Source organism: Diospyros lotus, chromosome 12, assembly GCF_014633365.1.
Source record: "Diospyros lotus cultivar Yz01 chromosome 12, ASM1463336v1, whole genome shotgun sequence".
NCBI lineage: Eukaryota > Viridiplantae > Streptophyta > Magnoliopsida > Ericales > Ebenaceae > Diospyros > Diospyros lotus.
Window position 1 is genome coordinate 16,299,167 of NC_068349.1, and position 12,084 is coordinate 16,311,250.

General features: G+C 35.2%; 1 protein-coding gene across 1 annotated transcript; it reads left to right on the top strand.

The window, feature by feature from the left end:
• Window positions 1-9,647: 9,647 nt before the first annotated feature.
• LOC127787102 (thaumatin-like protein) lies at window positions 9,648-11,779 on the top strand. The gene is made up of 2 exons (XM_052314963.1): window positions 9,648-9,937; window positions 11,104-11,779. Exons 1-2 carry the CDS (start codon window positions 9,702-9,704, stop codon window positions 11,537-11,539), a joined length of 672 nt encoding a protein of 223 aa, XP_052170923.1. The 5' UTR covers window positions 9,648-9,701; the 3' UTR covers window positions 11,540-11,779.
• Window positions 11,780-12,084: the final 305 nt, after the last annotated feature.

Here is a 12,084-nt window from a genome sequence, read left to right on the forward strand (position 1 = left end):
ATAAAACTAACTTTAATTGGGGAGTACCACTTACCTTCTAGAGCTTATCAGGCTACCTCGATATCCGTGCCTCATCTCGATTTGCGTGCCAACCTCAAAATTTGCACGAATCTCTTCAACTTCAGCCTCAAAGCATTCTAATCACCATAATTATTTAAATAAATATTAAAATCTATTTTCCATAATTTTTGATATTTTCTATAATTTTCTCTCTATTTCTTCCTATTTTTCCTCAACAAATCCAAACTAAATATTTCTAAAATATTTTCTCAAATATTCTTCTAAGACAATTCATAAAATAATATTTTGGAATTTTTGAAATTTTCTAGAGAATTTTACTCACCTTGACTTAGCATCTCCGGTTTTCTCGATATGCGTGTCATATTCTCGAAAAGCGTGTCCGAGCCATTTTCTTCTCTAAAATCTCCGGGATATTACTGAAACATAATTTCTTATTTTCTAGAATTTTTTCCATTATTTTCCTATTTTTTTCTTCTTTTTCTTTTTTTTTTCATCTTCTACTATTCATCATCTCCTTCCTCTGTTTTGCGCACAACCACATTTCCTTCTTCTTTTCCTTTTCTTCTTTCTTTCTTCTCTTCTTTTCTTTTTCTTCTGCTTCTTCTTCTTCTTCTCTTCTTCTTCTTCTTCTTCTTCTTCTTCTTCTTCTTTTTCTTCTTCTTCTTCTTCTTCTTCTTCTTCTTTTTCTTCTTCTTTCCTCTTCTTCTTCTTCTTCTCCTTTTCTTCTTTCTCCCGCTTCTTCGCACAATGTCGCGCACCTGCAACTCCATGCCCGAGCCGCCTTCGCGGCTGCCCCGCTCGACACCGGCCGCTGTTTGCACGCAGCCGCCCGAACGGCCGCGCCATCGCGGCCTGCTGCCATCGACCCGCGTTGCCACCAGCTTCCTTGAGCGCACACCTGCGCGCTACCATGCTTGCTGCGTGTCCATCCATTTTCGGCCGTGTCTCCATTGCCTTCGCGGCCTGCTCGCACCATCACCGCGGCCTTCGGCCCCCTTCGCGCATTCGCTGCCTCAATCGCCCCTGCCCGGGTGCTTGCTGCCAGCGGCCCCTGCGTTGCGGCTATGGCCGCTTGAGTTGCTGCCATGGCCGCTGAAACGTTGCTGGCCGCGGCTTCCAAGCTCTCTCGACCTCTCTCTTTCTCTCACTCGATCGCTTCCACTCTCTCGGTGAAGCTCTCGGCCGAGCTTTCTCCCTTGCATTAGCTCTCTCTCGGCCTCATTTCCTCTTGGCCAGCTCATGGAGCTCTCGGCCATGGCCGTATTCGGCCACCTCCCACTCTCTCACTCTGATCTCTCTCTCTATCTCTACCTCTCTGAACCCTCTTCCATCTCTCTCATCTCTCTCGAGCTCGAGCTCGAGCTTCCCCTACCTTTCTCTTGGCCGAATGCATCCTATTTATAGGTGGGTTGCTGTACGAAATGTATCTATATATATATGTGAATCACATTAATTGCTAACCCCTTAAATCTTGCTACCATATCTTCTTCCCTAGATCTCGCTGCCACGATCTCCCCATTTCGCGGCCACAATCTTGGCCATTAAAGCTTAGAAGCTTCGCGAAGCCATTACAGTTGCAGAGCACACACAGCACGTTTATATACATATATATAATCTTATATTATATAATAAAAATTATATTTTAAAATTCTAAAAATTCATTTCCATTTCACTTAAATAATTATCTAATTGTAACTATGCCCTTAATTATCGAATTTATTTGCATTAAAACGCAAGATTAATAATCTAATTCTTAGTTAAAAATGACGATTTTACCCCAGTGATCTTACCGGGCTATCGTTTCATCCCCAAACCACTGAAGGGTTGTTCGTTATGCAAAACTGGAGCCCCCCTAGGGTTCTGTTGATTTTTCAGGAGTCTACTACAACGATTCGGTTTTACAGCCTAAATGGCAGCTATATTTTAGCTGTACCGAAAACTGTTCCCGATTCGATTTCTTTCGATGCCATAAATCTTATCTCGGAACGCTTGTCGAGACCATATAATTTTCTTTAGACAATTTCACTCCGAGGCATTCCCTATAGTTGATTCGGTACCTGAAATTGCTATAAAATCCATTTTTCGATATTCTAAACTTATTAAAATTACATGGCAGCCTCATACGAACATGGGGTATTACAAGGCAAGTTCCTTTTCTTTTGTTTCTTGTTGATGCATGTTCTCATTCTTTCTCTTTTCCAAATGTTAGTTCCTAATCCCTTTTCAGTTCATGGATCATTGTTTCTTTCATTTCTTTGGCGTTTTGGTGCTTGAACCCCTATTTTCGATTTAAGTGGTTTCATTTCTTCATTTGTAAATCTCGTGGGTTTTATTGGATTCTTGATGAACCTCTTCCAAAATCTCAATAAGGTTTTGTTTCACCCTTTATTTTTCAAAGGAATGACGGATTAGGGTTAGAGCAATACAAGAGTTGGTGTTTCTTATATGCATTCCTTTCGGTTTGTTCTCGTTCTTGGCATTTCGGGTTGTTGTCGGTTGACCATTTTGGTTGGGCTTGATGACCGTTTGGTCTTCTTTGAGATGCCTAGGAAAAATTCATTTTGGTGGTCAACCGATGGTGATAGAATAGGCTCTGGCGGTTGACTATTGGGCTGTACCTATCGACCAATTCACCCCCGTTGTCGACCTTTCTGTATTGCTTTTATTCTACTTTCAAACTTCATATTATCTATTATTTACGTCCCTTTATTGATTATAGCTTTGATTGTTCTCTTGGGAGGGGAAATTAATCCAGTATAAAATAGGCAATACTTGAGATGCGCATGATTATATGTATATATACTTACGTTGAATTTGCCTATGGCAAACATGAAATTATACAGAACCATGTTGAGCATTGGTTTAGAGGGATTTACGAATGTGTGATCATGTATGAGGATAGGTATAATTATGTTTAATATATTTTAAGTGTTGCATGTTGATGAAGCATGCCCCAGACCATGTCCGCAAGGTATACCCATGATGCTTGCCTAAGGAAGGTCAGTGTGTGTAAGCCCTGGTTAATGATGTTTTCCTGATGAAAGTCAGTGCGTGTGAGCTTTGGTTCTTGATGTTCACTTGGCAAAAATCTAGTGCGTGGAAGGACATTAGTCCCTATGTTGGTAATGTGAATTTATTGATATACGTTATGGTAAAGCATGATGTGGGTGTATGATTGTAGTAAGCATTCTCACTTTACTTGGTTTTCTCTTATTCATGTCTATGGTTCATAATGCCTAATTTATTTAAATTATACTTGCTGAGCCTTGTGGCCAAGAAAGGTGGCAAGTCCAGCGGAGTTTGAGTCTCCTGCAGATAGTATATGTACAGAGTTGTTCCAGCCAAAAGATCCATGGGATGTGTTTTGAGGACAGATGGAAAAGAGTTTACTTTGTATTTTTAAATGTTGTTGCCCTTTTATTTTGATATGTATGAGTGGTTAAATCCCAAATAGTTGTTAAACGAATTGTGGATGTAAATAGTTATTTTGGCTCTTGTTGTTAAGTGAGCAAGTTGGGAATGAAATCATTTTGAATCTTATCTAAAGAGATGGATATGAATGCATTTAATAGAGATTTCATTTGTGCCGATGTTTTTGGTGACCTCCTCCTAGATTCCTATGCTAGCAAGATTTCCGAGAGTGGGTCATCACAGTTTAGTAGTTGTCTAGTGACTCATGAATTCCTATGAGGGTTTCTTAAAGACATCGAAAAAGGCTTCCAGGTGAGGTCACTCAATCTTGGTCTCAATCACTTGGGTTGAGGGTCACTTGGGCTAGGGTCTCGATGGGTGAGGTCAGTTTGTTTCATCTATTCTATCACTCGGATGAGATCTTTCGACTGAGGTCACTCGGGTGAGGTCTCTTGCTCGGATCTCTCACCCAAGTCTCTCGATGGGCTATGGGCTTCTTTCTTTTTACTTTGGCATACCATTAGGCATAGACCCACTTTCTTTAACGTAACAAAATCAATAATCAAGTAACTAAAGTTATAGAACATCAAGGAAAAGTTAGTCAAGTAACCTATAAAACTACATAGAATGGTAAGCATGGGCCAACTTTCTTAGACACAACAAAATCAATAACCAAGTAATTAAAATTATAGAACATCAGGGAAAAGTAATGCTTTGTGTTACTCAAGTAACTTGTAAAACTATAGAGAACTTTGAAACATTACTTGAGTACAACTTTGTATTAGTCAAGTAATTATCTTAGAAAATTTTGGTTTGAACTAACATTCAAACATTATTTGAGTATAACTTTGTATCAATTGAGTGATTATTTTAGGAAAATTCAATTTAAACTAACATTCAAATATTACTCTAGTGTAACTTTGTATTAGTTGAGTACTTATCTTAGGAAAATTTAGTTAAAACTAACATTCAAATATTATTCAAGTAATAAACATTAATTAGTCTAAAAAAGTATATTGAAAACACAATATTAAAAGATTTAATTAACTAAGATTTATTTTAATTGAGTATTACTTCATGATTGTTTATGTACTTAAAAAGTTAATCAACTAAGAGTTATTTGTTAATCGAATAGTATCTTTTTTAATTGAGTAACATATTTGAATAATAAAATAATGTTTTTAAGTAGTAAAGTACACAAAAAGTTAATTGACTAAGAGTTATCTGCTAATCGAGTAATATTTTTTTTAGTAGAGTAACATATTCATATAATCAAGTAACGTTCTTAAGTAGTAAAGTACTTAAAAAGTTAATCGACTAAGAGATGTTTGTTAATCAAGTATTATCTCTTTCAATCAAATAAGTAAGTTGAATAGTTGAGTAATGAAATATATGTCTCATAATCTTAATCGAATAAGATTATTCAGTAGTTGAGTAATGAATCACTTAATCAACAAACTGCTAAAACTACTTAAGTAACGTCTTCTCTCACTCAAGTAACACTTAACCTTACTCAACTAATAATTTCTAAAATTTGAAAAATATAGTCGTTGAAATTGAAATTAATGTTGTTGTAACTACTTTTAATGTTGTCTGAACAAATGTAAGATAACTTTCCCTTGAATATATGATTATGAATTGAGACTACACATACTAACCATATATATATTATGTAAAAAGAATGTTCATATATAAATAATATATACAAAAAGCTGATTTGCCAGAAAGCTTTTTCTAAAGAGCTTGAAGGTTGCCGATGTCTTCAAATTCAAATTCAAATTGAAGCACCTATAAATACCCAAGGGATGCACAAAAATAGTAAGGTTGTTGGTTTAATGGAAAAATCCTCTTAAGGAGAATGAAATAGAAAAGAAAGAAAAAAGAAAAAGATGAGATAAAAGCCTAAATCTCTATTATTCCTTTATTTTCAATTTTTTCTTACCTAGGGAGTGTTGAGAGCTTTTATTATTTATCATTCATACTCTATTTCTATTCCTGAATCCATCTTGATCTTTTTCATATTTTTTTTTAAGGTTCTTTGTTTTGTGAGCTTTTGCTTCATATTTTTCTCTCTCAAATTGCTGTAAGAGTTAGCGTCTTATCTCAATAAAAGGCTTGAAAATGTTATATTTGAGCCTTGCAAAAACAACTATAATAAAGGATAATACTCACTTCTTTAAATAGACACTAAGTAGTAAATTTTTGAAAATTCTTAGTAAGTAGTTAAGGTAGGGGAATAGACCAGGTTGATTTGAAGCACTCTAAATTTTGTATGCTTGTCTCTTTTATTTCTCTTACTTTTATTTTTCATATTTTTAGCATTTCCAATTCATGTTTACAACAATGATTTCAAAGTTGTAAAAAGGCTCAAAATAATTTTTGTAAAATTTTTTATCAAATCGAGAAAGTTTTGAACACTTAATTCACCCTCTCTTGGGTGCACACTCTTATATTTCCCAACAAAAAATGTTTTTTGTTGATGGATTAAAACACAATCTATTTAATATTACTTAATTATATAATAAGAGTTATAATATTTTATTTGAATCATCTAAATACATAGTCAAAGATAGTACATCTACTTTATTTATTGGATATATAGAAAGAAAATATTTACATAATTCATCTAAATGATTTAATATTAGTAAATGATAAATGTCTATATGTAACAAATGGAGAAAGTTATTCTTACGTGTCAGCATTTTAGTTTGTCTGTCAAAGTGCCAACTTGTGCTAGAAGCCTCTCAAATTGGGTTTGATAGTTAGAAACATTACCTATCTATTTAAGATTGCATAAGTCTCCAAAGAAATCTACATATTGAGTAATAGTAAACCTCTCTAGTAATCCCGCTTCATTCCTTCTTTGGTAACCAAGTGACCTTGATTTTTGCATCGTTGATACCACAATTGAGCATCTTTTTCTAAGTGGTAGGATGTTAACTTGACTTGACCTTCGAATGCTGTCCCCTGGAATTTGAAGAATTATTCTGCTTGACAAATCCATAGGGTTGGATCTTCTGAACCATCGTAGCAAGGAAAAACAAGCTTTTCAAGCTTGGGAATCAGCAATCCATCGACGTACCCAACATCGCCTTGTCCGTGTGGTCCTTGATTCCTATTGACGAACCCTTTTTTTTGACAATTCTAGCTGGGAGTTTTTCTTCCATTTGCAGAAGGAGCCTTTCTTGACCTAAGCTCAGGTTCTTTATTTGAGTTTCAACTTGTTGGAGACATTGATCTTCGACCATCACTGACTCTAATACCAAATTATTATGTATTCTACTAATGGCGCGGCCACAGCCATGTCAGTCTCCATCCTCCGCCCCTTCTCGGGCTACGATGTTGTGATGTAATGAATTAGGCAGAAACAAAAGAATTTGGATGGCAATAGTCAAGAGACAAGTTTTAAATTTTTCTCTCTGATATCAATTGCGTGTCAACGGTGAAATTTATAATAGCTATACTAACATCTTAGAGAAAAACTAGCAACAATAGTTAGAAAATCTCAACTAAATAGTTCATGCCCACTAACTCCTACTAACCCACTAAACAAACGAAAATATTTAAATTACTAAAGAAAATTAAACAAACTAAAATGCTGACACATAACAGTTGCATTTTCTAATCTTATAGAACTTTTGATATAATTTTATTCTTCAATTAAATGGCAACGAAGTAAATATCTGCCAGTGCTTGGTTACTGTTACTAGTCGCGAATTAAATATCTGCTAGTGCTTGTTTAGTGCTAGTAGTTGTCACTTTGTCAAAGGAGGCGACGCATTGCCTTTGGATGGCTGAGATCATTCCGATCATCAATTAGTCTTCCCCTCCGGCTGCTCCATTATTTTAACCCCAATTGCTCCATGCTTTTGTTTTTCCATGGAAAGTCATCATACCATCCATTTTTGTTATATACTATATACTATATTATATGTTATTGATGAGGGGATATTTTACTAAGGGCAAAATTACTACATTAATCTCAGAGTATACCAATTCGGTGCCACCACGTGGCACTCTCAGGAAGCGTCACGTGTCATCTAGATCTTCAGTCCATATTTGATTTTGAACGAGACTGACTCGATCAACCGAGATTATCTCCATTATTCAAAGGTTATCTTATCTCTTCAGGATATGCTCTACGCCATCTTTAAATAGCGGTCAACTTCTGCAGGTATTGATGATCTGACTACGGTGTGATTTTCCTTTGCGGATATTCTTCTTCTACTGACTTGAGCGTCGGAGTTCTCCCGGGAGATTAAAGGCCCCGCCTTTGCAGGTACTTGCTTCGAGGCAGACCTCGGTGATCGGTCCAGTATCATCAAAAAAGAATGTATAAAAAAAAAAAAAAAGGAAGAAGAGAAGGAAAACCTCTTACCTTTTTATTCCACCCCAAGCATGCTTTCACTCCAATAATTCTTAGGAGGAGGGGACCATGCCCACATCCCTTTTTATAGAGTCCTTGGAGGGCCATGTGAAGGGTGATGGGATTTTGAGTTGAGAAGTGAGCCAATAATGTTCATTATTCTTATTCATTTTTATTTTCCAGAACTCCTTTTTACAGGAAAATAGAAAAGCTTAGAGGACTACTTTTTCAGCTGACCGAGCTCCCCACCCTCACAGCTCAAGGAGTTGGGGGGTAAGTGATGAGGGGATATTTCACTAAGGGCAAAATTACTATACAACCCTCGAAGTATACCAACCCGGTGTCGCCACGTGGCACTCTCAGGAAGCGCCACTTGTCATCTAGATCTTCAGTCCATATTTGATTTTGAACGAGACTGACTCGGTCAACCGAGATTATCTCCATTATTCAGAGGTTATCTTATCTCTTCAGGGTATACTCTACGCTATCTTTAAATAGCAGTCAACTTCTACAGGTATTGATGATCTGACTACGGTGTGATTTTTCTTTTCGGATATTATTCTTCTACTGACTTGAGCGTCGGAGTTCTCCTGGGGGATTAAAGGCCCCGCCCTTGCAGGTACTTGCTTCGAGGCAGACCTCGGTGATCAGTCCAGTATCATCAGTTATATATAATAAAAAAAAATAAAATATATTATATATGTATATATAATAATGGATAAATATGAACTCTTTTTTATCCTTAATTTTTAGAATTAATTATCAAGAAAAAAAATACTTACTATTATATTTTTAATTTTAAATATTAGGTTTTAAGACTTTTAATTTATATTAAATGTCTTATTATCCGTCTATCATTGAAAGGGGTATCTATGCTCCATCACTTTTCTCGAAATCTTCTGCCCTACTAAGCCTTGGTAGATTAAATTAGATATTTAGGTGATATTAATAAAAAAAATTGATATCTCTTGTAAAATACATATATATACATAACACTCAAAATTATTACTCTTTTAAAGAACTATTTAAAGAGAAGACATGAGGGTACAAATTTTAAAAACAAAAAATTTAAAGCCTAAGTCCTAACATTATAAAATAAAAGTCGATATATAAGTGAAAATATGATAAAAAGTGAGGTCTTTTTTTAATAATCAATTCTAAGCTTTCATAATATTATAAACTCATGATAGCATGTGAAGGTCTCGCCTGGGCATTGAACAATTCATGGTTGTCTTCCTTATTTTCATGGTTGAACGTATTGGATAAGGTAAAGAGGGACGAATCCAATAATTTAGAACGCAATGGCTGGTCTGTGAATGTAATGGAAAAGAGAGAGATGGAAAGGCATGGGTTGGTCTATGGCCTCCTCTTCTCCATATGCAGGGGCTAGTCTCTATCGGCCCCAATTAATTTTAAAGAACCCCCAGTTCACTTTCTGAAATTAATATTTAGATCTAAGAATTTTTAGAATCTAGCACATATACCCTATTTAATAAATACATTTATATTCTGAATTTATCAAATATTTTACCTATTTTCTTAACTTAATATAAATTAATATTTTTCTTTAAATTTGTAAATATTTAATAATCACCTTAAATACCAGAATTAATAATTATTATTTATTTTTAAAATTCTAAAATATTACATAGTCTGTTCTAAATAATTAATTTACATATATATATATTTATGCAGCTGGTACGAACTGAACCATCCTCTCCCTCCCAGATCCGCCCTGGCATAAGGCAATGCACCTGTATATTGAGGTGCCATAATTCATTTTGAATTTATAGTTTTTAGTGCATCCAAGAATCACCATTGTCTCTGCTATAAATACCAAACCATTTCTCCCACACCCATAATCAAATAAACATATATAACCAAAACCCACTACACATAAACAATGAATCCATCTCTCTCCCTTCCCATTTCCCTTTCCATCCTGCTCTTCGCTGCCGTCTCCCATGCCGCCATCATCAACGTCCTGAACAACTGCCCGTACACCGTCTGGGCGGCGGCAGTACCCGGCGGTGGCCGCCGCCTCAACAGGGGCCAGAGCTGGCAAATCAATGCCCCCTCCGGCACAACCCGCGCTCGCGTTTGGGCCCGAACAGGCTGCAACTTTGATGGCTCCGGCAGGTAATTATAATTTCAATCATACACCCACACATACGTTTTCACTTCACGAACACTTCACTTTCGCTTTCACTTCGATATTAATACTAGTTATTTAATTGTTGAGAGGAGAAATTTACAAAAACACCCTTGATTAGAGTTTAACAACCCAGCAGGGCACTTTAGTAATTTAAATATTCTTGCTTTAATCGATTCTACAAAGGTGGCGTTTGTTAAAATAGTAAGATAAGAGATATTAAAATAAATTTAAAATGTATTTCAAACCAAGATATGGAATAATTAAAATAAACTTGAAAAGTATTCTAAAATTTCTATAAAACTGTTTGTTTAATTTTTTGAAATTTACTAATAATTGTATTTTTTTATCTATTTGTTAATGTATATGATAAACACCAATATAAGATTTTTTTTTTTTACCAATATATCCCTATTACCAAATTTATTCAAAATTATTTGTTAACATCAACAATAAATTTATGATTAAAATAGTATTTTATAATTAATATGAATTGTCAAAAAAATAAAAATAATGTTTTATTTTCTAAATTCATGTTAAAAATAAATTTAAAAAGAGTTAAAAAGTAAAAATAATTATTGTAGGAATTACAATAATTCCACCTAGATAATGAAAAATGGCCAAAATATATTTTTATAATAGATAATAAAATATAAAATTGAATAAAATAATTTAAAAATTTGTGAAAGGAATTGTATTAGTTAATAAAATATATATAGGGAGAGAGAAATTTAAATTTTAAAAATTGATAAAAAAAATAATGTCATTTAAATTTTAAAAATTGTCAAAATATATGATAATTTAAAAATATATTAAATAATATTAATTATGAAATTTAAATGAATAAATTCTTTTAATAAATTTAATTTTTAAAATATATTAAATAGGATTAACAATACTACAAGGGACATATAAATAATTAAGATTTATCTATAAAATATCAAATAAATTTATCTGAGGGGGAGGACAGATAAATTTATCTTGAAAAGAAAAGAAAAGATAAGAGGTCAAGTAAGAATTTTTTTAAAGATGATCAAATAAATTTAATAAATATATTAAAAAATTCAAATATCCGAAATATTTTTCATACAATATATATTTTTTCTTTTTATCTGAATTAACAAACACCCCTACAAACAACAACTTACAACAGGGGCAAGTGCCAGACGGGGGACTGCAACGGGTTGCTGGAGTGCCGCGGCTACGGAGCGCCGCCCAACACGCTGGCGGAGTACGCCCTAAACCAGTACAGCAACCTGGACTTCTTCGACATATCGCTGGTGGACGGGTTCAACGTGCCCATGGAGTTCAGCCCGACGTCGAACGGGTGCACCCGCGGCATCAAGTGCGCGGCGGACATCGTGGGGCAGTGCTTGAACGAGCTGAGGGCCCCGGGCGGCTGCAACAACCCCTGCACCGTTTTCAAGACGGACCAGTACTGCTGCAACTCCGGCAACTGCGGGCCCACCTATTTTTCCAAGTTCTTCAAGGCCAGGTGCCCCGATGCTTACAGTTACCCTAAAGATGACCAAACCAGCACCTTTACTTGCCGTACAGGAGCCAACTATAAGGTTGTCTTTTGCCCTTAAAAATGTTCTCTATATATGAATATTGAACGTATGTATATTGCATAAGAGGGTTTGGATCCATATCCTTTGATGAGATGGGATTCAAAGCTATATATATATATATGGAAGAATAAGGTATAGCTGTACGGCTGGCTGTGCTGTGCTCATGTTCTCCGCAACCCAGCGTTGAAATAAACCTAACGGGACAAGAGTTTGTAGTCTTTCGTTTTGTTTATATTTTTCTAATCATAATTAACGTCTTCAAGCAAGAATATATATATATATATATTGATATGCTGTATTAGAAAAAAACAAAATAAAAAGAAAAACATTAAATCAATCCAAATGAACGGAAGGAGAAAAAGACGCGTGAAATCCTTGTGACCCAAATAGCACCAAAAGACTTGCAGACGTAGCCTCAACACGCAGCCCCCAAAGGATCATAATCGTCAGAACAACTCGTGATCGTCAGCACAGTCGTAAAAGACCTACAGTGCCAGGCGCTTGTGTCCTCTCCATCCATCGAGATATGTAGGAAGATTCAGTGCATTTGTAACATCCCGCAT